This window comes from Delphinapterus leucas, chromosome 2, assembly GCF_059928025.1.
Source record: "Delphinapterus leucas isolate spDelLeu-1000000601 "Yukka" chromosome 2, BTC_Dleu_Yukka2, whole genome shotgun sequence".
Taxonomy (NCBI): domain Eukaryota; kingdom Metazoa; phylum Chordata; class Mammalia; order Artiodactyla; family Monodontidae; genus Delphinapterus; species Delphinapterus leucas.
The window spans coordinates 33,459,992-33,485,758 of record NC_143130.1 but is presented as its reverse complement, the minus strand read 5'-3'; the positions used below and the strand labels follow the sequence as shown (position 1 = coordinate 33,485,758).

The following is a 25,767-nucleotide window of genomic DNA, read 5'->3' as shown; positions in this document are numbered from 1 at the left end:
ATCACAAGATTTGGGGAGTGTGTGCTTCATTGGAAAATACTACCTAGTGGTGTTTATCCAAAAGGAGTCTCTGAATCGACCTTCATGTTCACAGACGCTGAGTCTGCCAGAGACTTGAGTGGGGAAGTGTAACGAAGGGTATGTTTCCTTTGGGAGCAGGACGAGCCTCTCAGAGGAAGATGTTTGTGGGATGCAGAATTTTGAAAGACTGTATTGACTGGTGATATCCTGCTTCTTGTTTTGCAGATCGGAAACCTGGAAGACTACTACCACTTTTATCATAGCAAAACCTTTAAAAGATCAACCTTGAGTAGCAGAGGCCCTCACACCTTCCTCAGGATGGACCCCCAGGTACAAATCTCTGCTCCCTGTGCAGGATGCTTTTTTAGGACCTAGAGTATTGTTTGCTTATTGTTTGGGTCTGTGGCTCTGAAAATGCCTGAGTCTGGATTTTAATGGGATTCTAGATAGCCTTTAGTTTTCCATATCCACTTGGAATAAAACAAGAAAGATGTGCAGCTACATATCAGACCATCTAAAGGCTCCAAATATTCGGGTTCCTTGGGAGACTTGGGAATTTAAATTCTTGACTTCAGTTTGAAGTAACAATCAAATGACTATAGATCTAATATTTTAAATCTTTAAAAATCGACAAAATACACAGTAGTCAGAGGAGATAAATATGTGAATCTTACCCATAAAGGCTGTGCAATTCAAGCTAGCGTTTTAATAATGAAATTAGAATTTGGACAAGTGGATGTTTTTGTGATTGTCATACACATATCTTAATGGTTACCGTGAACTTAAAAACCTGGGAAGTAAATATAACTCTTTTTTCCTTAAAAATTCCTGTGATCTCTGAGATGAAAACAAATGTAATTTGAAAAGAGGCTGACATTTTTAGTATAGTTCATATTTATTGGGTGGTTAATTATACTTTCTTTCTGCATAGATTTTAGATTAATATTTGACAAATATCAATCAACACTTGGTAAGATTAAAAATGTCAGATGGTCAAGTGAGCCTTTGATGACTTCATTCATTCACCAGGTGATTTTGGAATACCTGCGATGTGTCACGCTGTGTCCACAGCAGGGCTCTCAGAGTGGATGGTGGGGCTGACAGTCTATAGAAGAATATGTGATATGTCACAGGGCATTGAGCACTATGAGGGACAGTGAAGTTCAAGTGAGAAGCAGTAGCAGCCCCAACAAAGAAATGAGGCCATTGGTAAATCGTAGTTTTAGAACATGGAAATCACCTTCTCTTAAAAGCAATGTGTGAAATGTTCACTTGGGCTCCAAAGCTGGCACGTGTCACTCCTTCAGTGATCCCCAGAGAACGTGGATAATAAAGTTTCCTTGGGAAAATTGGCCTTGGTGTTGTCCCAAGCCACCGCACTGATGATCGTGGATACTTGTGTGTTGGCGGAGCTGGGGGTAGTGGGAGAGACGGTGTATCCCTGAGAACTGTACCTAAAACATTTCTCCAGGACATGACCTTGTGGTGGCCTGGTTTTAAGAACATGAGGAAGTGGTCCCTGTGAAACTAATTCGCGCAGTTGGACTCTGACGAGGTAGACATGTAGTGTATGGTTCTGAGTTCATTTTATAGGTGGGTAGAAGGATGGATGGATGGGTGGGTAGACAGACTGAGGGAGATAGATAGCAAATATTGTGCTAATCCCATTCTTCCTTCATAGCAGGGAAAGGAATTTAATGTTTTTGTTTTGTTTGTTTGTTTAATTGTTTAATTATTTATGCATGCATGGATGCATGGGTGCATGGATGCATGCTGCGTCAGGTCTTAGTTGTGGCATGCTGGATCTTTTAGTTGCAGCACGTGGACTTCTTATTTGCAGCATGCGACTCTTACTTGCGGCATGCAAACTCTTAGTTTAGGCACGCATGCAGGATCTAGTTCCCTGACCAGGGATCGAACCCGGGCCCCCTGCATTGGGAGCACGGAGTCTTACCCACTGGACCACCAGGGAAGTCCCAGGAATTTAATGTTTATGAAGGGATTAGTATGTGCTCAGGCAGCTTACATGCATCCTCCCACCTGACCGTTTGGGGCTGTGTTTATACCCGTGTGTGTTCATGCCATGGAGCTTGAGGGAATGCTTTTCAAAGAGGCTGGTGTATTTGTTTTTTCCTCTCGGAAGCAAAGCCAGGTGGTAGTAGCTCATTCCCACAGGATGGGGTCACTGGAGAAGGGCCAGCAGACCCGAATCACCGTAGAGCTGAGTGCAGAGTGCCTAGCCCGTCACCAAAGACATGTGGGTTCTATGCGGCTGCGGGGTCGGGGGAGGCGGGGTGGGGGGCTGAGGTTCGCAGTGACGAGTCACCTGTCAGAGTGCAGAGGCGTTTCTAAGCTAGGAAGGGAGTTGCTGCAGTGCCCTCCACAATTTCTCTTAAGCAAGCAGTGGTCTGTCTTGTGAGGACGGCATACTTGTTCTCTGTCCAAAGTCTTCGGAGTTATCATTCCCACAGAGGGAGTCACAGTGAGGTGCGCTCTGTTTGCATGGGGGAGCCCTTGCCCGCCCCCAGCCCTGTAGAGATGTGCAATGAGAAGAGGATGGGACAGTGGGTTTCTTGGTCCCCTTTCTGTCACTGACGAGGGTTCTTAGCCTCCTAATCAAAAGAAATTGATAAAAGGCCAGACAAGAAATTCAGGCAAGGCTTTACTGGGGCCCCGCTGCAGCAGAGGGGAGCGGGAACGAACAACAGGTGCCCTTGCTAGCTCCCTGATGGGGGCTGAGCCTGTTCCTTATATGGGGCGAGGGTAGGGGGTGTGTCCAGAATTCGGGCCAGAGGGGTGGCTTAGGTGGTGGTGAGTGCAGGGGGCACGCACAGTACCCTGCGTTTGCTCCTGATCCCTGCTTTTGCTCCCCGCTCTTCAGAAGTGGCAGTTGGGTTTTCGGTCTTTTTGTATCTTGCTGTCCCTAAATTGCCCCAACTGTGCACGCATGCAGTTACTTTTTTAGTCCCTTATAGTTTCTTTGTATTTTGTTGCTTGAGGAGACGTTTGTCCAGGTGCAAGCACTGCGGCAAAGGGTCCCAGGTCCCAGGTCCCAGCCTGTCTCATTTCCTGAGGGATTTTGGAGAATGAAGCAGTTTCTCAATTGTTAGAACTATTTCTATTAGTTAGAAGTAATCTGTGTTTTAGGGCCCCCCCCACTCTTTTTTAGTGACTAAATTTTAAAACTCTTAAAGGTATCCAGCTCAACTCCTCCATCCTTCCTTCCAAAAATATTAATTATGCACCTGCTGGGTGTGAGGCCCTGTGCCCCAGGGGATGCAGAGATGCCCACCCAGTGGGTCTCCGCTCTGTCAGCACCAGCGGAGCAGGACACTGCAGCCCGAGCGTCCGGCTGAGGAGAATTCCGGGCGGGCCCCAGCCAGCCTCCTCCAAGGCATCTGAGATGATGGGCTTGGGCATTGTGGGTGGGTTCAAAGTATGGCATTCAGTCTGGGTCTGAGGGCAGGGTATTCCGGTCATCAGCTGTGTCCTTGAAGGAAAGAGCAGGAAGGAGAGACTTCCAAAGGCTATGGCAGTTAAGTTTTTCAAATAAGAATCCCTTTTGTACAGAGCTTCTTAATAAGCTCCTGGCAGGGCCGCTATCAGACCATCCTGCCAATAAAGAGGAAAGAGAGAAAAGGTAAACAGCACTCACATTCCAGCAACCGCCTGCGACTCCCACGTGATTGGCTGATTGTTTCCTACAGTTCTAATTAAATGCTTAGCCTCAGGGAACGCACATAGACATCCGAACCCAATTCCGAATACAAATTCAGAATTGTAACTGAAATGCCTCTGTTTAAATCAGTCTAGTTTTAATGCAAACCAAATCAATTAGCTGTCACTCTAATATTTACTCTACCTAGTCGTTCCAGTGAAATATTGGGTAAAATTAGCTATTTTACAAAAGTGTTTAGTGTTACCTTGTCCTGCAGCACCAGGACATTTTCCCACACGAGCAAATCATTTTTGTGTCACCTTCTCGATTGGAGAGTTGTGTAATTAATATTATTGAGAAAGGGAAAGATGATTTAATATTATTCAGAGTCATGGGAATGCAGTTGCCATCGTGTTTGAATGACCAAACTGGAGATGAATGTTATAGGGTTTAGGATAAAGCTCAATCGAATGCAGATGGTATTTTATTTTAATTAGCTCCAGTCCCTATTGTATAAAATTGCTTTGATAAGTGATGGAATTTACAATCCACCCCTACTTCGTGTGAAAGCTGATAGAGTGTACATTTGTGGAACGAAATGGAAACAACACACGAGCGGGAGGGAAGATTTAAGACTTCAGCCACACGTGCACACACATTTATTAAGCATCTCTTTGCTCCGATCTCGTACCAGCATCGTGCGGTTGTTTTCCTTCCGTTCTTAATCACCTTTACTTGATGTTTTTCACCACCTTTGGAAAGGGCCATTTTGCTCGAAGGGGTTTGTGGACCAGCCCTCTCCTTCGGAGAACAGCCCAACTGTTCTCAGGGTGCAGTATCAGTCACTGGGTTTTTCCAAGGGCTGTCATTTAAGCCAACTGAGGGCATTTGTTTTTAACTTGTTCTTTTGCCAAAAGTCGGGAGAAGGGTGGATGTTACTGAAGCACCAGCCAATAGCTGTAAGGGCTCCCAAATTTTTAAAAAATTACTTGTTCTGATTACGTTCCAAGCTGGCTTATAGTTCAACATTGCTGCTGCATCTTCCAGCCCTTACATTTTAGAATGATGACTCTGGTTCAGCCCTTCCCTTGCGTGCTCAGCCAGATGGATGACGGAAATGGGAGGATAAAGATGTTATTAGGGGGGCCCTCGGTGGCTCCTTCCGGGGTGGTGGGAGGCTTCGGGTTGACGCTTTGTTTCAGTCCTTCAACGCTCAGGAGCTGGAAACTGATTTCCAGGGCTGGAGTGGGCATTCTGTTTTGTAGGATGGGACTTTGCCCCAGAGAGTAATCAGAGCTCAGGTTTTTTTTTTCCAGCAGTGATGCAACGTTTAAGCAGATCTTTCCATTAACCACAGAGGGAATTTTATCTGACAGTCTTGTGTGCTAGAGCCATTTGGAGTGCAAACAAACAAAAAGTTCTTGGCAAATACCAGCACATAGACAGGAAGTGACCACATTGATCTGGGGGTTGATGAACTGCAAGATGGGCTGGGGGGAGGGTGGGCTGCCACACGGGGCCCGACAGGTTCACCCGCGTGGGGACAGCAGGGCTTCAGCTGTCTCTTCACATTTCAGCACAGCCCTGCTGGGTCTAGTGAACTGGACGCTACCAGTTGGTAAGCAGTTAGAATTTTCAAATAGGCTTTAAAAGATGGTGCTTTATGATTTCACCGGCAGGCTTGAGGCTTCCACTTAGATGCCTCCAAGATGTCTCAAAGTTACCACATCCCAAAGCTGAGTGACCATCCCTGACCGCACCTCTGCCTCACAGAGAAGCCGCCCCCTCCCCCATGCCCGTTCCCCCACCCTCTGTCCACCACCCATGCAGCCCGTGCCCCAGTCCTGTCCTCTGGCACCTGGACGCTGCACGGCCCCTCTCACTGGCCAGCTGTGGGCATCCTTGCCCAACACCAGTCTGCTCTCCACTGTCCCGAGGGAGCCTATGAAACACGCCTGTTATGGTGCCACCGCCCCTGGGAATGCCCTGCCCAGGTCCTCCTTGGTCTGGCCTCCCTGTGGCCCCTGGACCCCCGCCACGCTGGCCTTTAAGATTCTCATCGGATGACATTTGCCCTTTCCCCCTGCTCAGGCTTTGCACATACTGGCTACCCCTGTGTCTCTCTCTGGCCTCGGCCTGTGCATCCCCGCCACCGGGAGCTGGCTCAGCGGCTGCTCCTAGCAGCTGGGTGTCAGCGCTCTGGGTCTGCGAGGTCCCCTCAGCATCTGCCTTCCCCAGGGACTCCAGGAGCGGAGGGGTCGTGGCTGTTCAGCTCTTGTCCCAGTACGGAAGTGACAGGGCCAGAGTGCGTCTGGCCGTGTTCGCGGCTGCCCGCTGCTGCAGGGGACGTACCATCTTAAAGGGTTTAGTGGTCACTTGGGCGTCCCCCTCCCTGAGGTTCCCAGCGCCATGAGGGTGGTAAGGAGCCCATCCATCAGCTCTCGGGCCCCCACTTTGTTCCTCTAACGTCTGTTTCCTGGCCGCCTTGGAGACAGTGCCAGGACCGCAGGCCCAGGTGGGAGCGAGGGGGGGTTTCATTTGCTGGGGATCCAGTAATGACAGGGACCAGGGACACGGCTGGTGGGAGCTGCAGGTGGTTCCAGGAGGCCTGGAGCGCGAGGCCGGGCAGAAGCCGTGAGAGGCAGGGGGATGGGGGGCGGGGGGAGCTTGGGATGAGATGCACACAGCCCGCCTTGTGCCGGGGGGTGTCACGTTCTCCAGGGCCAGGGCCGCCCTCACTTGCTTTCACTCCAGGTCCGGCAGGCTACCCAGTAAATAGCAGACGGACCCTTAGTCAGTGTTTATTGAAACAGATCTCAGTTTTCAGGGAGTAGGTTCACGTAGCAAGTTGTATCTGTTACCATTTGCTCATCAACTTCTTTTTACCTAAAGGACTTTAGAAGTATCTTGTGGCCTTGGTTAAATTGTGACAGAAGCCTTGAAGAGGGCTTGAATTCATCAGGCTGCAGAACGACGGACGTGGGGCCAGCCGGGCAGTGTGCTGACCAGCGTCTGGCTGGTGACCGTGGAGAGCAGGGCTCCTTCGGCCGCCTGTCCGTCCTGTGTGAGTGGAGGCAGGTGATTCTCGGGGATGCGGTGCTCCCTGTCAGAGCCCTGATTTCCCAAAGTCCATTCATGTTTCCCAGTATTAGCAGGAGGAGTGGTGCCGGCTCTCAGCAGCTGTAAGTGGTCACCTTTTGGCCCATGTAGTTCAGCTTGGGTGGAACAAATTCGAGAAGTGGCCTGTTGAGGAAGGGGGGACAGGCCTGGGTCCCCGCTTGCCTCTGTGATGTGGGAGGAGGAGGGGGAGGTCTTCTAGGCTGAGTTAGATCAGCTTTTATATTTTTGGTTCGTCTTCCTTCTCCTCTGCCTCTTCTACTGCCCTGACTCACGGATTTCCATAGCAACCCGGCATCTCCTCCCCACCCCAGGTGGTACCCTCAGGAGGGCTCAAGCGTCTCCCTGAGACATGATCTAACAAGGCTGTTTAACCATCACTCACTTGTGGGGCTGGTGCCCTCTGCCCCAGGAAGATAAGCGTGGGAGTATCAATCCTCGTATGGAGTCGGACCCCAATCCACTTGCCACCTCCACGAGCCCGGCTGAGTCCCATGCTTCTTACCCATGTCGGAATCACAGGCCCCTCTGCAAAGCTGATGGAAGTTGTGGACATTCTCTCTCTCCAGAGGAGAAAAGAAGTCATGTGCTCACATCCACGCTGCTCTGCATACAGCTTCTGGGGGTTCCTGGGACGTAAGCCTGCCCTTCCATCCTCTAGGATCTCTGGGCCCCAGGCGGGAAGTCCCCAGCTTGGCTACCACTCAGCTCCTACGTGCCTGAACCATTGCCTGTCCTGAGAGAAGGACCACCTTGCAAACTGTAAGGTGACGCGCACTTGTCAGGGAGGATTATTTTCCTTTCTTTGAATCCTCACTTGGCGAGTTAACTTCTCAGTGCTCTTCAGCTGGTGGAAAGTTGACCCAACACGTGTTGGGACAGTTGTTGAGAGCAGTCGGTGCTGACGGGACTTGAGATGTAAGGGCCCAGGCTGCTGAGCGCAGGGGTCACAGAAATGGGCTGGTTCGGCCCCTCCCTCAGCTGGAGGCTGAGGCACAGAGGACGGGGTCAAAGGTTGACCTTCCCCCATGCTCCCGCTGCACTGTTCTCTCCTGGAAGAGGCCTGAGGATCTGGGGGCCCCTGGACACTTGGGGGTCTGGCCTCTGACATCTTCCAAGGATTTGCCCTGATCTGCAGGCAGGGCTGCCTCTGTCACAGCAAACGGTGGAGGGAATCCCTGTCCTTACACAGTGACAGAATGAAATGTCCTTTGATGAAGATAAGGAGAAAAGAAAAGGGAAAGCTGGCCAGAGCTGCCTCCCTTGCCCTGGACACAGCTGTGCATGAACACGAACCCTAAATAGAACGCACTGCTCTTCCCCTCGCACCAGTGGAGATCTGGAGGGTATGGGGACGAGGATCTCGGAGAACAGCCTTTGTTGCCTTAGCTCCCTCTCAGAGTAAAGCCCCTGGAGCCCCTTCTCGGACCTACCAGCTCCTAAAGATGCCCTGGGGCTTCCCGAGCCTGGTGGAGCCCGTTAGAGGTCGACGGCTTTAGGGCAGAGCGTAGGCGTGTGGTGGCTTTGGGTGGAATGCAGGGGTCATTCATGCTCTCTCTGGTGGCCTTGGCTCGTAGGAGGAAACTTGAAAATAACGTGACAGCAACCCCCTTTTGTGCTTGTTGAACCCAGGACTGATGTGCCAGGCTGCCTTCTGTTCTGGCAGTGTGCCTGTGGCCCCGGGAAGAGGATGCGGCTGGGGCTGCCCAAGGCGCGCCTGCCTAGACGACGCTCGGACAGCTGTACGACCGGCAGTGCTGATTGGGATCCTGCTCGTTTACATGACTTCTTTCTAAGCATCTTTTTATTTTTTTTAAAACATAAAGTTTTTTAAGGGAATAGTTTATTAACATTCTTTTTTTTAAAAAATATTTATTTATTTATTTGGTTGCACCAGGTCTTAGTTGCGGCAAGTGGGCTCCTTAGTTGAGGCTCCAGGGCTCCTTAGTTGTGGCATGCAAATGGGATCCAGTTCCCTGGTCAGGGATTGAACCTGGGTCCCCTGCATTGGGAGCGCAGAGTCTTATCCACTGCACCACCAGGGAAGCCCCTCTAGCATCTTTTAAGTTTACTTCCTCTTATCTACAGAGCGACATTCAACAGATACCGAATTTTAATTTGACTTCTCAAGAAGAAAGCTGGAGGAAGCATTGCCTCCAAAAGAAAGCGTTGCTCTTCATCTCATCATGAGAAGATGATAAAGTCTTCGTGACAAGAATGTTTAACGGGAAACATACAGAAAATGGATAAAAGGAAGAGGGTCAGAGTGAAGTCCCACCTTCAAAATATGACTTTGAAGAGGTCAAGACACTTTATACAGGTTTATAGAGGTTTGCCCAGGAGAGATACTCTGTGTTGAGCTGGGGTTGCAGGTGACAAACCTTGCTCTTGTCCAGAATCACTGATCTTCCACAAAAAGTCCACGGAGGTCACCTGGGGGTCATGAAGACCCAGTCGCACTGTCTACTCCAAAGTGTTTCTGAAAGTCTGACTGTGGTTATAACATATTTTATATCTGAAGTGTATTCATTTAACTTCATTCCTTCGTTCAGGGAGCATTTAGTGAGCTCCTCTGTATACTGTGCATCGCCTGGCACACAGAAGTATAGTGGTGAGTGAAACACAGCCCACGTTGTCCGCACAGGCCAGTGGGGAGCAGAGGGTAGTCACACCGACCCTGAACACATCCGACCACAGCTGCGGTCCGTGCCGGACAAGTCAGGTCAGGGAAGCCCCTCGCCCCTGGCAGAGACACACCTAACTTTGCAGCGTCAGCTTTCAATTTGCCTTTTCAGGAAGAAGGAGGACAGGACTTTAGTCCAGCAGATCTTTGCCGAGCAGGTCCCTGTTACAGGCAGGTGTTGGCTGAGAGCTGGAGAAACAAGCGTGACTGAGATGCATCCCTCCCTCTGGGGGAAAATGGGCTTCTGAACAGATGGTGTCCATGTCCTGGGGTGGAGGCAGCATCACCACGCCCACACCTGTGGGGGCACGGGAGCCCGGGGGGCCACCCTGGCCTCCCTGGGTGTCAGGGAAAGATGCCAGGGTGGGGAGGGTTAAAGTGGAACACAAGTAAGTTGGCCCAGTGAAGGGGCACCGTGAGAGTCAGGCCTGCGGGTGGGGGGGGGTGCCAGGGGGATGAGAGGCGGGGCTGGAGGAGGCCCTGGTTGGGGGTCAGACCGCATCATGCATCGGTCATGGGGCAGGGACACCCCAAGAGTCACGTGACCGTCCAAATGCCAGGGGATCGTTGCCATGGTGAATCTTGGGGATGGGATCCTGACCCCTTGAGGAGATGGAATGTGTGACACTCGTGTTGGAGAGGATCCCAGCTTTGTTCTGACTTGGGGGACAGGTGGGCTTTAGTGCTGATGAGTTAGGAGAATCAGGAGGGTGAGAGGGACCTGGGTATAGGGGGCAGGACCCACTTTGGGGCAGCTTTAGTTTCAGAGAACGGCGGGGAGAGGTGTCCAGGGCCCTGAGATGTTGCAGGGGAGAGCCGTTAGGGTGGGGGCTGCAGGCTTGTGTGGGTGAGGCTGCCAGCCAGAGCTGGGTACACTGGGACGGCCATTCTGTTCTGGTTTTTCAGATACTGGGGGACTTCCCTGGTGGTCCAGTGGCTAAGACTACACATTCCCAATGCAGGGGGCCCAGGTTCGATCCCTGGCCAGGGAACTAGATCCCACATGCCGCAACTAAGAGTTCGCATGCCGCAACTAAAAAGATCCCACATGTCACAGCAAAGATCCTGCACGAAATTAAAAGAAATAAAATTTTGGGTAAGAGCTGCTGCCTTGAGTCCCACCCCTGCTCCAGTGCTTTTCCTGCAGCCTCAGCCCATCCTCTGGGGGCCTCTGGATCCTCCGTTTAGCAGGACAGCCTCATGGATTCTCAAACATTTAAAATCTTAACCCTGATCAAGGCTGTGATTTAAACCTGTATCAGTCTCCCAGGGCGGCTGTAACAAATGACCAACAACTGGGTGGCTTAAAACAACAGAGATGCATTATCTCACAGTCTGGAGTCCACAAGTCTGAAGCTAAGGTGTCGGCAGGGCAGTGGTCCCTCTGAGGGCTCTCAGGGAGCGTCCTTCCTTGCCTCTTCCAGCTCCTGGCTCCAGATGCTCCTCAGCTTGTGGAATCTGTCTTCACAAGGCCTCCTCCTCCTGTGTCTCAACCTCCCTTTGCCTGTCCTTTGTAAGGACACTTGTCATTGGATTTAGGGCACAGCATGACCACATTGCCAGAGCTTTAACTTAATTACGTGTTCAAAGACCCTTTTCCAAAGGGAGGCCACATTCACTGGTTCTGGGTGAATGTACCTTTTGGGAGGCCACCAGTCAACTCTCTACAAAACCTAAAGAGAGTGATGTGGAATGAGCAGGGCCTTTCTTCTCAGCGATATTTTCCCTTCCTTCACTCCAGTGATCTGAAGGCTTTGCAGAGTGATTGGTTCTCTTCCTAAGAAGACTTCCTAAGAAGCTCAGCTCTTACCACGCACGCTTAGTCGCAATGTGTATTTTAACGTGCCCCAGGCCCACTCATTTGCAGGCTTAACCCGGGTTTAGGACTTACCTTCCAAGTATATTCCTATGGCCTTGAAAGACAGACAGCGTGTACAGCCGTCTGCCCCCTGCCTTTTTCACCAAGAGAAGGTCTGAACACCTCCTCAAGGAGTTCTGAGGGATCTGATGAGCAGAGCATGAACGAAGCTACAGTGTAAAGTGACAGCCGGGCAGGCTGCCAGCGAAATATGACGACTTTCCTCTTGCACGAGCCCTCTCAGGGGAGGAAGCGTACTGCCAGTTCTCCTGAGCATCTCAGGTTGCTTCTCCTCATAGAGGTAATCACAGGAAGAACATCACAGTCTGGCCCCCTCCCAGCCTGACTCTCCCCATCACCACCAGCTCACCGCTTGTATTCCTTCCTCTGCAGTTTTTTGGAATAGCTTCGGAAGGATAGGTGTTAACTCTTCTCTAAATGATAGAATTCGCCTGTGAAGCCATCTGGTCCTCGGCTTTTGTTAGTTGGAAGTTTTTAAATCACAGTTTCAATTTCAGTACTTGTGATTGGTCAGTTCCAGCTCACCGTCTGTTTGTGAGCTCTGCAGAAGAATGAATTCCACGAGTGACACGTCCTTAGGGATCCTGAACTGTGTGTTCCTTTGTCGTAAAGAGCATCACTGTTCATGATGAGGGTGCCCTTTGGGAAAGCTAAAGTTTCAGGCACTTGGATTTGGGTCATCGGCACCCCTGACCTTCCCAGAGAGGCCAGCTGGCTCTGAGTTCCAACCTGAGGGGCCCCTGAAGCAGAGCTCTGGGTCTGAGCTGGAGGGTGGGACAGGGGCCTCCTGGATGGGAACCAGTGGTATTTACACTCATAGTCATATTCCTAGAACCTAGCGCCGGACACACAGACTCAGTGCAGCTTTGGTGAGCGAATAAGGGACCACGGGGGCCGTGCTCTCCAGAGACATCAGGGAAAATCTGGAAAAGGCCAGGATGATGGGATCCAGGAGCCCCCGCCCTTTCCTGGAGTTGGGTGAGAAGCAAGGCAGTGGCTGGAGCCTGGAGAGAGGAGACGGGGAGCAGACTCTGACCAAGTGACCGCTGGCTGAGTCAGCCTCTGTGACTGGGAGGTCACCTGTGAATCTATGTCCACAGACCTGGCGAGTAATTTGTTATATCCAGTTCCATTGGCCTACAGTGCCTGGCTGTCTCTCAGAGTCTTACAATGACCTGTCTCGGGGAGAGGTCTGCCCCGGGACCACGCCACAAGGAGAGCCTCCAGCTCTGCCGTGGGCCCTGGGCCATCACAGCCGACCCTCAGAACTGTGTGTTAAGTTGGGTTCCTACCCAGAGCCCAGGAGCGACTGGAGACCAGGTGCCCTCACTCTTTTATCCCACTAGGGGATTGTTTTGTGACTTCTGGCAACATGCTTCCCCATGTCACCTGCCTGATTCGGGGGAGTCACCTACTCAGGCTTGGAAGAGGAGGGTTCACCTCCTCTGGGACAGGAAGTAAAGCCTGGTGGGCACCACAGTTGGAAGGCACTGGTGCCGGTAAAATGGGTAGTGAGTCAGCCAGGCAAGGTGGATGGGAGCATCCTGGGAGCTTGGAGCTGTCAGTGGCTTGCCTACCACTGTACTTTACAACAGGTTGCCTAGCAGGTTAGGAAATACAGTCTTAGGTTTTTGATACTGGGTAAAAGCTTTCTGGTTCAGGCAGTAATATATGAGGAAGTTGCAAAATGCCATCAGAGGGTGTTATGAGCAAAATATCTCACTGTACAGTTTTATTTTCCATGGAAGTATCTGTCAGTGGCAACTATAAATGATCCAGGACTTGGGCCTGGGCTTGTTTTAGTGCCTAATCCAAAGTTGTTTTTGAGCTCTTTGGGGCATTTCTCAGGAAGCTGATCTACTGGTGTTTTGTAGACAAGTCACATTGGTGGCGGGACAGGCTGTGATATTTCTTTCTAAGCATTTTGTCCTGGTGACCAAAAATGCCTTGAGATCAGTCGTCACTCTTAGATGTGAATGAGGCTGTCTTCTCCTCCCTCAGGACCATGGGGGAGGTCGAGGCTGAGCGGTCTGAGGGGAGCAGCTTGACCCTCGGACTTTGTGCCTTCATTCCCCTGGGGTCACCGGCCTTGGCCTGGCCTCCAGGTCAGCCAGGGTCCCCCATCATCACCCTCCCGGAGGCTCCATCCTCCTTCTCCCCTTCACCTTCTCTGCCCTGGGCCACCTGTTGCCTTCTTGGAGCCTGCATCACACCCTGTGCTGTGTGGTGGGAGCCCCTGACTGGAGCACAAACTTCTGAGAGCAGGGCCTGGTGCCCCCATCCTGCCCATCTCAGCCCCCTGTGCAGAGCTGAGCCCCAGCGGGAGGTGTACTGAATCAGGGGGCCCATAGCAGCAGGACCAAGAAAATGTTTCAGTTCAGGGCACAGGGATTCAGGTCCCACATCTTTTAAAAGTGAAAAAACTCAGACTTCCCTGGTGGCGCAGTGGTTAAGAATCTGCCTGCCAACGCAGGGGACACAGGTTTGAGCCCTGGTCTGGGAAGACCCCACATGCCGTGGAGCAGCTAAGCCCGTGCACCACAACTACTGAGCCTGTGCTCTAGAGCCCGCGAGCCACAACTACTGAGCCCACGTGCCACAACTACTGAAGCCCGCACGCCTAGAGACCGTGCTCCGCAACAAGAGAAACCACCGCAATGAGAAGCCCGTGCACCACAACGAAGAGTAGCCCCCACTCGCCGCAATTAGAGAAAGCCCGAGCGCAGCAACGAAGACCCAACACAGCCAATAAATAAATAAATAAATTTTAAAATAAATAGATAAATAAATAAAAGTGAAAAAATTCTTCCACCTTGAAAAACTCTTACACACACACATACACACATGTGAGGATAATACAGCCATGTGCCAAGCAGTGATGTGCATGCTTTATATGCCAGTTTATATGCCAGTGCTCCCTCATGACAAGCCACGATGATGCCCGTCATACAGGTGAGGCCAGGGAGGCTAACCGACTGAGTCACACAGCTGGTGAGTGTGGGGCTGGCTTTTGAATCCAGGCAGCCAGCCTCCTGGATTCCTGCTCTTAAATAATATTTATCCTGCCTCTCAAGCTTTTTTCCTTGGTTGTGAAGGCAGATCATGCCGATTGAAAGAAGTTTATAAAACCCTTAAAATAATTTTAAATTTTAAATGAATAATAGTGTCACCATCAAGGAATTGCTGCTGTTAATAGTTTGCTGTAACCCTTTTTAGGTTTTCTGTACATGCTTTGGTACCATGTTTGCAGAAGCTGCTAAAAATGCCAATATATGGATTATCATAATTAACCGTATCCTCCCTGTAAAACATTTTACTTCCAACTCCTGATCACCATTTGACCGGTTTCTCCCCTCTCTTCACTGTTTTCATACCCTTGCATGTATTTCCTTTTAATTAGGGACAAGGGTCACCAGAGAATCTGTTGGCAACTTCACAAGGTCTTTTTTTTTTTTTAGTAGAATCATTTCAAACTCTATGAGAGGGGTCCTATTCCCTCCCCTACAGACCCAGACTAGTTCTTATCTTTCAAATATGATCACTTGAAGTGAAAACATCTCCTTGGAATTTACCATCCAAGACATCTAATAGACACAGATGTTCATGGAAAAGGACAGCTGGAGCACCTACGAGGAGGCCACGTGAAACCAGGAGATCGTTTTTAAAACAAAAAGTAACTGCATTTCTCCCCTGGTAGGTGAAATGGCTCCAACAACAAGAAGTTAAACGCAGGGTGAAGAGACAGGTGCGAAGTGACCCTCAGGCCCTTTATTTCAACGACCCCATTTGGTCCAACATGTGGTACATGGTGAGTAGGGCGTGGGCCTCTCTGTCTCTGGAGCGTCTGCAGTGCTGTGTTTCTGAGATGGGTCAATTTCCCCCAACAAAGCTATCATGACAGCTCCAAACAGACACACTTCATCTGAGTGTAAAACTCCTGTTTTAATGCTGTGAGGTGCAAGCTTTCTTCTGAAGTTTTTTTAATTATGTGAAAGTCCAAGGGGAGGGGCTCTTTGAGCAGGGGAGCGATTGGCTGCACGGTGTATGAGTCACTACATGGCGAGTAGTGAACAGAGCCCCTGAAGGGCGGTGGGTGTCCTGGGAAAGTGATGGACAGATTGCCGGGGCAGAAAAAGCAGTAGACCCTCCACGTGGACCGTTCCCAGAAATGGGTGGTAGAAAGAGGGTTCTGGTCTATCAGGCACGGGAAAGCATTTTCTCCGTATTCCCTTATGAGCATAGGAGCACCTCTGCTGGGTTTGCAGGTCTGTGTCAGGTGTGTCTGTGTCGGGGGGCTTTGTGTCTTCTGTGCCTGCAGCATTGTGGCGACAAGAACAGTCGCTGCCGATCAGAAATGAATGTCCAGGCGGCGTGGAAGCGGGGCTACACGGGAAAAAACGTGGTGGTCACCATCCTGGATGATGGCATAGAGCGGAATCACCCCGACCTGGCCCCGAACTATGTAAGTCAAGCCTTAAAACTGGCAACTGGCATGCAGAGACATTCAACTGCGTGGGTCATTAAACAAGGACACATTTATAAAACGATAAGGTGCCTACCCCTCCCTATATCAGACAGTACAGAAAACTGAGCTGGGTGGGCTGGTGAACCCAGCTCCCCTGCTACCCGGAGCCACGGGTTCGCAGAGGGATTCGTTCACATGTTAGAGGATTCACATGTACTTCTGGGAACGGGTCCTAAGAAACTCAGAGACGTGTGCATGGAGGTCGCCATCAGATCAACATCAGCGACGTGAGAAATGGCAGGGTTAAGACGTGGGCTTAGGACCCAAACTGCTGGGGCTCCTGTCCTGGCTCTGCGGCTTATTAACTCTGAGACCCCGGGCAATTTACTTGACTTCTCTGTGCCTCGGTGTCACGTTCTGTAAAGTGGGGTTAGTAACAGGACTACTACTTCCTTGGGTAATTGTGAGGATTAAATGGCTTCATAAATGTAAAGAAGAGAGCCCAGCACATAGTAAATGTGAGAAAGGTATTTAGTATTCTGAGGCACCTGGGGTACAGTGCTGTCTTAATTTCTGCTGTACAGCAAATATGCATATATATATTTTTTTTTTTTCATGTTCTTTTCCATTATGGTTTATCACAGGATATTGAATATAGTTCCCTGTGCTCTACAGGAGGACCTTATTGCTTATCCATCCTATATATACTAGTTTGCAAAAGATGACAGTTTTGAAGTCAACAGTCTGGAGAGCTTTTATAATGTGTTTTAAAAGGATGTTAGGATATTACACGAATACTATGATTATAAGTATATACACAAACACAGACATATTAAAAATATAAGATGAAGGAAATTCTGACACTTGCTACCACGTGGATGAACCTTTATCTGATGCATGCTACCACATGGATCAGCCACATCGATGAAGACATTATCTGGGTCACAAAATGACAAACACTGTATGCTTTCACTTACGTGAGGTCCCTAGAGGAGTCGAATTCATAGAGACAGAAAGTAGATGCTGGGTGCCAGGGGCTGGGGAGGGGGATGGAGAGTTAGTGTTTCATGGGGACAGAGTTGCAGTTTTGCAAGATGAAAAGCGTTCTGTGGATGGATGGTGGTGATGGCTGCCCAGCAGTGTGAATGTACTTAAAACCATTGAACTGTGCACTTAAAAATGGTTAGGGTGGTAAATTTTGTTATGTGTATTTCCCACCATAATATATATACATACATACATATATATATATATATACACATATATAATTATATATATATATAAAGTTATAGTAAGGAAGTACCAAGCGTGCATTTTTCTCTGTTTCCAGTTGAGGCATAAAAACAATTTAAAGCAGGGCTGTGATATGCCAGGCCATTTCTCTTTGGTCATGAGGGTTTCATTTCTTAGGATTCCTATGCGAGCTATGACGTCAACGGAAACGATTACGACCCGTCTCCGCGATATGATGCCAGCAATGAGAACAAGTATGTCACTTGGTTACTTGGCCGGCCCCTCCTTGCTTCCCTTTCCGTCTCCCTGCAGTCACTGTTGAGCTGGCCCACGGTCGGGATCCTGGAACTGTGACAGGTCAGAGGCACCTCTCCGGCTGCCTGGCTGGGTCTGGGGCTGAGCCAGGAGCCAGCCCTGCGCAGCCCTTCAGGCACAAGGCAGCCTTGGTGGATTCGGCCCCTTCCTAAGGGGCGTCACCCCTGCTGGTCAGCTAGCAATGGATGTTGGACCAGCATTGTTCCTGTTCGAAACACTGTTGGATTTGAAAAGAGTAACCCTTAAATCTTGCGGTCTCCACAGCTGGCCGTGTTCAGACCACAGTGCATGGGTCAATATCCGAGCCTTTTTGAGTCTGTCTGTGACCTCATGAGGGAGGTGGCAGAAGAGTGAATGATGCTGGGTAAATCGGGGCCCAGATCCTGGGCTGGCTGTGTGCCTCTGTGCAGGCTGGGTGATGTCTCATGGCCTGAGGCTCCCCATGCCCCAGGGCTGTGGGTGGGAGCCGGGTGATGGGTGAGGGACACACATGGAGGGTGTTCAGTCAGTGACGCTTGTGATCGTCACTTTGCAAATGAAGATGGGAGGTCTGGAGAGATCAGGTGACTCGGCTCCGTCGGTGGCAGCCCTGGGGGTGATGTCCACTTTCCCCAGCCCAGCCCTAGAGCTCGTTTGCTGTGTCCTGCCTGTCGTTTCTCCGTCAGCATGCCCCATGCCCCATGCCCCAAGCTCTTCCCATTCTTCCAAAAATATTTAGAGAAGAACAGGAGCCATTTCTTTCTTCTCCACTGTTTTTTTGGTTTTGTTTTGTTTTGTTTTTAATTGTATTTTATTTGTTTTAGTTGTGCCGGGTCTTAGCTGCAGCTCACCAGTTCCTTTAGTTGCGGCATGTGTGCTCCTTAGTTGTGGCTGGCGGGCTCCTCAGTTGTGGCATGTGAACTCTTAGTTGTGGCATGCGTGTGGGATCTTAGTTCCCTGATCAGGGATCGAACCCATGTCCCCTGCATTGGAAGGTGGATTCTTAACCACTGCACCGCCAGGGAAGTCCATTTCTTCTCCACTGTTGACACGATGCTTGCCAAGGTGTGTCTTCATCCATAATATTTTAGGTTGTGGTTGATTTGATTCTGGGGTTCACATCCTGGTGCCCACAGGGTGCTGTGCAGGGAGGCTCGGCCGGCAGACGCGGTCAGCACGACGGACCACGGCGCTCCAGGGAGCCTGCAAAGGCCCCAGCCTCGTGTCCCCAGGTGCCCTTCCCACTCAGCCACCAGCACGCCAGTGGCGCAGGGCGCCTGGTCTCCCAGCCCCGAGTGCAGGGAGCCAGGAGGGATAATCCAGACACTGCACAGTGATCCATGAAGGGCAGGATTGAATGCTGAGTGGGACGGTGGGCTGCGTGACTTGGGAGCAGCCCTGGCTGTGGGCGCACGAGGTCCAGAGGACAGAGGGCTGCCTCCCCAGGGCTAATGCATGAGCCCTGGACTAGTTTCAAAGGTGGTTTTAAAGTTGACTCAGTGATTCTGATCCCCTGTGGACTCTTCTCAAAGATGTGCTCCTTAAATTTGCCGGTATTTTTTGGCTTCTGCTGGAGGAACTGACCCGATGCAGCATGTTGCAGAACGGGGTCATTACCCGAGGGGAGCGATCTGTTTTTCAGGTGGCCTCTTCCCAGTCTGTCCACCGCCGCTGAGTGTTCCATTTCGAGCTTTCTTCCTCGGCTCCTGCTGCAATGGCCGTGGAAAGGGTGGGGGGGCTGCCCGAGGTGAGCATGGGGTGGGAGGAGGGGGACACAAGAGGACACAGGATCTAGGTTCTCGTTTGTTCTTACATCAGCTTGGCAGCCAGGCAGGCGTCTACGCTGTGTTGTCAGTCGCGGGGACGCAGAGCTTGGGAGGAGGGATGCTTGGGCCCCTGGCGCCAGAGCAGGAGACTCAGCCTGATGCGGGAGAATCGTGTCTCCAGGGCGGCGGGAAGGCCTTGCCAGCCTACGGGGTGCGGGGCGGGGGTGGGGAACGGGACGGTCCAGGCCAGTGCAAAAGCCCACTTGATGCCCCTCCTGGAGCAGCCATCGGAGGGCGGGGGGCGATGGGAAGGGATGTGGGGAGAAGGCTTCAGCATCCTCCCCGGGCTTAGGGATAATGACTCTTCTTGCAGGAGAGCTGAGCAGGGCACTGAACCCACTGCAAGGTGCTGGCGGAGTCCTAACTTCGTTTTTTCCTTTGCCTCAGACACGGTACTCGCTGTGCGGGAGAGGTCGCCGCTTCAGCCAACAACTCTTACTGCATCGTGGGCATCGCATACAATGCAAAAATCGGAGGTAAGGCCCAGGAGTGTGCTGCCCGGGGGCTCGGGCCTGGGGCAGGGGTACTGGACGTGTCCCTCCTGCGAGTCTCAGCAGTGGCACTTCCGTTGGCCTCGGTGGCCGAGTCGGACCCTGGGCCTGACCTCACGCTGCCAGAGGCCTGGAGGCAGAGGGTGTTGCTCACTGGTTTGCCTGAAAAGCCTCCGCGGGTCCTGTGGGTACGGCTGCTGACTCACCGCTGTCAAGCAGACCAGTCCTAATAGGCCGCGTGGGTCCCCTCCTGCTGCCCGTCCTGCCCTCCCTCTGACTCTCCCAGCAGGGTTTACGGTTTTCACTTGGGACGAAGGCCTTTCCTTGGCCCCAACTCCCGCTCGAGCATCCTGGCCCACTGCTCCTGCCCTGTCCCTCGGCTTTAGCCAGAAGACATTTGTCATAGTGTCCCCCAGAGATGCCCGGTCTCCCCTGTTTATGACGAGCTGGTAACATTTGCCTCACCCCAAAAACCTCTCCCCGCTGCTCTGTTCTGCTCAGTCCACCCATGACTTACGGCCTCTCACGCCCTCTCTGCTCCACGGAGTGCTCCCCAAATCCAGGTGTCCCCCCTCGTCTTGTTTACTGAGGGAGGTCAGCCTTCCAGGTCCCTTTAAGGAGCATGCCTGACCCTGGGTGTCTCTGGCTCTGTTGTTTGGTTTCTCCATTTGTGAGTCAAGCTTCTTTTGTTAGGATGGGGCTTTAGAGCAAAGAGTCACATGTCTTCCATGCCCCCCGCCCCTGCCCCTGCCCCCGCCCCCTGAGCCTGGCAGATTGACAACTCAGACTGGCAGACAGTAAGTCAGTAAGTCCTCTGCAGTGCCTGGTAGGTGCGCATCACTGAGCTGGCACTAAGCAGGTGTGACCAGGGCAATGAATTGTCCTCGACCGTCCACTTGGCCTTGGGGCACTGGCTCTCGGTTTGGAGGTGCTCACACACATGCTGATGGCCATGCTGGGATGCCTTCCTGGGGTGTGGCCTTCTCTGCTGCTTTGCCTTTGTGGAGGTGGTTTAGCTCCCTCAGCTCTACTACGAGCAGCACAAGGTGGAGAACTCTGGGTCACGAGTCTTTGGGGAATTTCTTGAGTTTTGAAAATAGGGTCCCCAGCTTTCACTTATTTAGGACCCTCTGCCTGCTGTTTCCCTTGGAAACCTTTGAAGTGGCTGGGATTTAACCAGCCATCATTAACCACCAAGGGCGTGTCCTGCAGAACAGATCAGGAGACTGTCACCTGGCCTCACTCCTTCGTGGATAGTTCTTTTACGTTGAGATGTGTAAGTTCTCCTTGGAGCTCTTGATGAGTGAAGAGCCACGAGAAGTCTCCCTGGCTGACCTGGGTACCAGTTCCATTCCCACCACCCACTGGCTCTGTGTCCTTGGACAACGGGTATAAACTGTCTGACGCGGGGTTGGGTTTGCAATGGAGACATAGTGTGGGCTTGAGGCTGGCGTTGACCCAGGGAACCTGTAACAGCCACGTCTCCAAGGCTGCTGCATACAGCTGTAGCCTCTCAATACAGGCAGCCGCACCTCTTCCTGCCCCTCCCTCCAAGCCCACCCCTGGACAGGGCAGCCTTCAGGCACCTCTAACGTAGCTTCTCTCTCCACATGTTGACACAGCAGGGAATTTCTCTGAGATGCCCCTGGTGTGACCATGAGCTCTACTTTTTTATACCTTTTTTATTTTTAAAGTTGTTGTTCAAGAGATTAAAATGGATATCCTAATTTTTTCCAATCTGTGTGGAATTAATATTATACCACTTCATGTATAGTATATAAACCTAAAACATTATTTGAGTTCACACTCCCTGTTGTTCTTTATGCCGTTGTTTTTGTGTTTTACTTCATATATTATAAACCCAGTGTTTATTCTTATTTAAACAGTTGGCTTTAAAATACTTATGGAAAGAAATATACTTACCTACATGTTTATCAGTCCCAGTGCTCTTCCTTATTTTCTGGCTTCATATTTCTTCTGACTGGCTTCAATTTTTCTTCAGCCTGAGAATTTCTTTTAGTATTTTAGTATTTCTTTACATGTAGGTATGCTGGCGAGAAGTCATCTCAGCTTTTAGGTGAAATTTATCTAAATTTCATCTTCATTTTTGAAAACAATTTTACTGAACATAGAATTCTAGGCTGACATGTTTTTCTTTCAGCCCTTTAAAGATGCTGTTCCATTGTCTCTGGCATCCACTGTTTCTGATGATGAGTCAGTTGTCATACTTATCTTATTGTTGTTCCCCTTTATGTAACGTGATTTGTTCCTCTGGCAACTTTCTTTTTTTTTTTTTTTTTTCTATCTGTGCTTTGTCTGTGACTATAATGTCCCTTGGTGTAATTTCTTTCATATTGATCCAGCTTGGGGTTAGCTGTGCTTCCTCCTGGGTTATTATTCTTATTACTTCTTTTCTAAATCAAATTTGGAAAAATTTCTGTCAGTACTTTTTGCAATCCTGTTTCCTCTCTTTTCTCTTTGGGCACCAATTATACTTGTTAGATTGCTTGATATACCTCACAGGTTGAGGCTGTGTTCATTTTTTAAAATCTTTTTTTATCTGTGTGCTTCAAATTTGATAATTTCTTTTGCACTGTCTTCTTCAGGTTCACTAATCCTTTCTTTTGTTGTGTCCCATCTGTTGTTGATTCCACCAAATGAATTTTTTTTTTCTTTTCTACTCAGATATTGTGCTTTTCTGTTCTGTGATGTCCATTTGGCTTTTTTTTTTTTTTAATATTTCCAAATCTTTTCTTACATTTCACTTCTCTTCACCCATTATACCTATATATTACTTTGGACTCTTTAACATACTTATGAGTTATTTTACAGTCTTTTATACTAATTCCAATACCTAAGTCATTTGTGGGTATGTTTCTTTTTTTTCTTTTTCCTGTGGAATGCCTTCTTCACTTTTTTCTTTTTTAATATCTGTGTTGGAATATAATTGCTTTACAGTGTTGTGTTAGTTTCTGCTGTATAACAGAGTGAATCAGCTACATGCATATGTACATCCCCATATCCCCTCCCTCTTGTGTCTCCCTCCCACCCTCCCTATCCCACCCCTCTAGGTGGTCACAAAGCACCAAGCTGATCTCCCTGTGCAGGGCAGCTGCTTCCCACTAGCTATCTATTGTATATTTGGTAGTGTATATATGTCAGTGCTACTCTCTCACTTCGTCCCAACTTACCCTTCCCCGTCCCCGCATCCTAAAGTCGATTTTTAGGTCTGTGTCTTTATTCCTCTCCTGCCCCTAGGTTCATCAGAACCATTTTTTTTTTAAGATTCCATATATATCTGTTAGCATATGGTATTTGTTTTTCTCTTTCTGACTTACTTCATTCTGTATGACAGACTCTAGGTCCATCCACCTCACTACAAATAACTTAATTTCATTTGTTTTTATGGCTGAGTAATATTCCATTGTATATATGTGCCACATCTTTATCCATTCATCTGTCGATGGACACTTAGGTTGCTTCCATGTCCTGACTGTTGTAAATAGTGCTGCAGTGACCATTGTGGTACATGACTCTTTCTGAATTATGGTTTTCTCAAGGTATATGCCCAGTGGTGGGATTGCTGTATTGTATGGTAGTTCTATTTTTAGTTTTTAAGGAACCTCCATACTGTTCTCCATAGTGGCTTTATCAATTTACATTCCCACCAACAGTGCAAGAAGTTCCCTTTTCTCTGCACTCTCATCAACATTTATTGTTTGTAGATTTTTTGATGATGGCCATTCTGACCGGTGTGAGGTGATACCTCATTGTAGTTTTGATTTGCATTTCTCTAATGATTAGTGATGCTGAGCATCTTTTCATGTGTTTGTTGGCAGTCTGTATATCTTCTTTGGAGAAATGTCTGTTTAGGTCTTCTGCCCATTCTTGGATTGGGTTGTTTATTTTTTTGATATTGAGCTGCATGAGCTGCTTGTATATTTTGGAGATTAATCTTTTGTCAGTTGCTTCATTTGCAAATATTTTCTCCCATTCTGAGGGTTGTCTTTTGGTCTTGTTTATGTTTTCCTTTGCTGTGCAAAAGCTTCTAAGTTTCACTAGGTCCCATTTGTTTATTTTTGTTTTTATTTCATTTCTGTAGGAGGTGGGTCAAAAAGGATCTTGCTGTGATTTATGTCATAGAGTGTTCTGCCTATGTTTTGCTCTAAGAGTTTTATACTGTCTGGCCTTACATTTAGGTCTCTAATCCATTTTGAATTTATTTTTGTGTATGGTGTTAGGAAGTGTTCTAATTTCATTCTTTTACATGTAGCTGTGCAGTTTTCCCAGCACCACTTATTGAAGAGGCTGTCTTTTCTCCATTGTATTCTCTTGCCCCCTTTATCAAAGATAAGGTGACCATATGTGCATGGGATTATCCCTGGGCTTTCTATCCTGTTCCATTGATCTATATTTCTTCTTTTGTGCCAGTACCATACTGTCTTGATTATTGTAGCTTTGTAGTATAGTCTGAAGTCTGGGAGCCTGATTTCTCCAGCTCCGTTTTTCTTTCTCAAGATTGTTTTGGCTATTCAGGGTCTTTTGTGTTTCCATACAAGTCGTGAAATTTTCTGTTCTAGTTCTGTGAAAAATGCCATTGTTAGTTTGATAGGGATTGCATTGAATCTGTAGATTGCTCTGGGTTGTATAGTCATTTTTACAATATTGATTCTTCCAATCCAAGAACATGATATATCTCTCCATCTGTCTGTGTCATCTTTAATTTCTTTCATCTGTGTCTTATAGTTTTCTGCATACAGATCTTTTGTCTCCTTAGGTAGGTTTATTCCTAGGTATTTTATTCTTTTTGTTGCAATGGTAAATGGGAGTGTTTCCTTATTTCTCTTTCAGATTTTTCATCATTAGTGTATAGGAATGCAAGAGATTTCTGTGCATTAATTTTGTATCCTGCTACTTTACCAAATTCATCGATCAGCTCTAGTAGTTTTCTGGTAGCATATTTAGGATTCTCTATGTATACTATCATGTCATCTGCAACAGGGACAGTTTTACTTCTTCTTTTCTGATTTGGATTCCTTTTATTTCTATTTATTCTCTGATTACTGTGGCTAAAACTTCCGAAACTATGTTGAATAACAGTGGTGAGAGTGGACAACCTTGTCTTATTCCTGATCTTAGAAGAAATGGTTTCAGATTTTCACCATTGAGAATGATGTTGGCTGTGGGTTTGTAACATATGGCCTTTATTATGTTGAGGTAGGTTCCCTCTCTGCCTACTTTCTGGAGAGTTTTTATCATAAATGGGTGTTGAATTTTATCGAAAGCTTTTTCTGCATCTATTGAGATGATCATAGAAATGATCATCATTTCTCCTTCAGTTTGTTAATGTGGTGTATCACATTGATTGATTTGCGTGTATTAAAGAATACTTGCATTCCTGGAATAAACCCCACTTGATCATGGTGTATGATCCTTTTAATGTGCTGTTGGATTCTGTTTGCTAGTATTTTGTTGAGGATTTTTGCATCTATGTTCATCAGTGATACTGGCCTGTAGTTTTCTTTCTATGTGACATCCTTGTCTGGTTTTGGTATCAGGGTGAGGGTGGCCTCATAGAATGAGTTTGGGAGTGTTCCTTCCTCTGCTATATTTTGGAAGAGTTTGAGAAGGATAGGTGTTTGCTCTTCTCTAAATGTTTGATAGAATTCGCCTGTGAAGCTATTTGGTCCTGGGCTTTGGTTTGTTGGAAGATTTTTAATCACAGTTTCAATTTCAGTGCTTGTGATTGGTCTGTTTATATTTTGTTTCTTCCTGGTTCACTCTGGAAGGCTGTGCTTTTTTAAGAATTTGTCCATTTCTTCCAGGTTGTCCATTTTATTGGCATGTAGTTGCTTCTAGTAATCCCTCATGATCCTTCGTACTTCTGCAGTGTCAGTTGTTACTTCTCCTTTTTCATTTCTAATTCTGCTGATTTGAGTCTTCTCCCTTTTTTTCTTGATGAGTCTGGCTAATGGTTTATCAATTTTGTTTATCTTCTCAAAGAACCAGCATTTAGTTTTATTGATGTTTGCTATTGTTTCCTCCATTTCTTTTTCATTTTTTCTGATCTAATCTTTATGATTTCTTTCCTTCTGCTAAC

General features: G+C 48.7%; 1 protein-coding gene across 10 annotated transcripts in view; it reads left to right on the top strand.

Moving 5' to 3' along the window:
• Positions 1–25,767, top strand: part of PCSK6 (proprotein convertase subtilisin/kexin type 6) — a 187,454-nt gene that overhangs the window by 46,773 nt on the left and 114,914 nt on the right. For all 10 annotated transcript variants that reach the window (XM_089906643.1, XM_089906644.1, XM_089906645.1 and 7 more), the window contains exons 2-6: positions 247–351; positions 15,056–15,166; positions 15,677–15,820; positions 17,234–17,310; positions 19,564–19,652. In XM_089906643.1, coding sequence (XP_089762769.1) covers positions 247–351; positions 15,056–15,166; positions 15,677–15,820; positions 17,234–17,310; positions 19,564–19,652 — 526 coding nt within the window. The remainder of the gene's footprint in view (positions 1–246; positions 352–15,055; positions 15,167–15,676; positions 15,821–17,233; positions 17,311–19,563; positions 19,653–25,767) is intronic.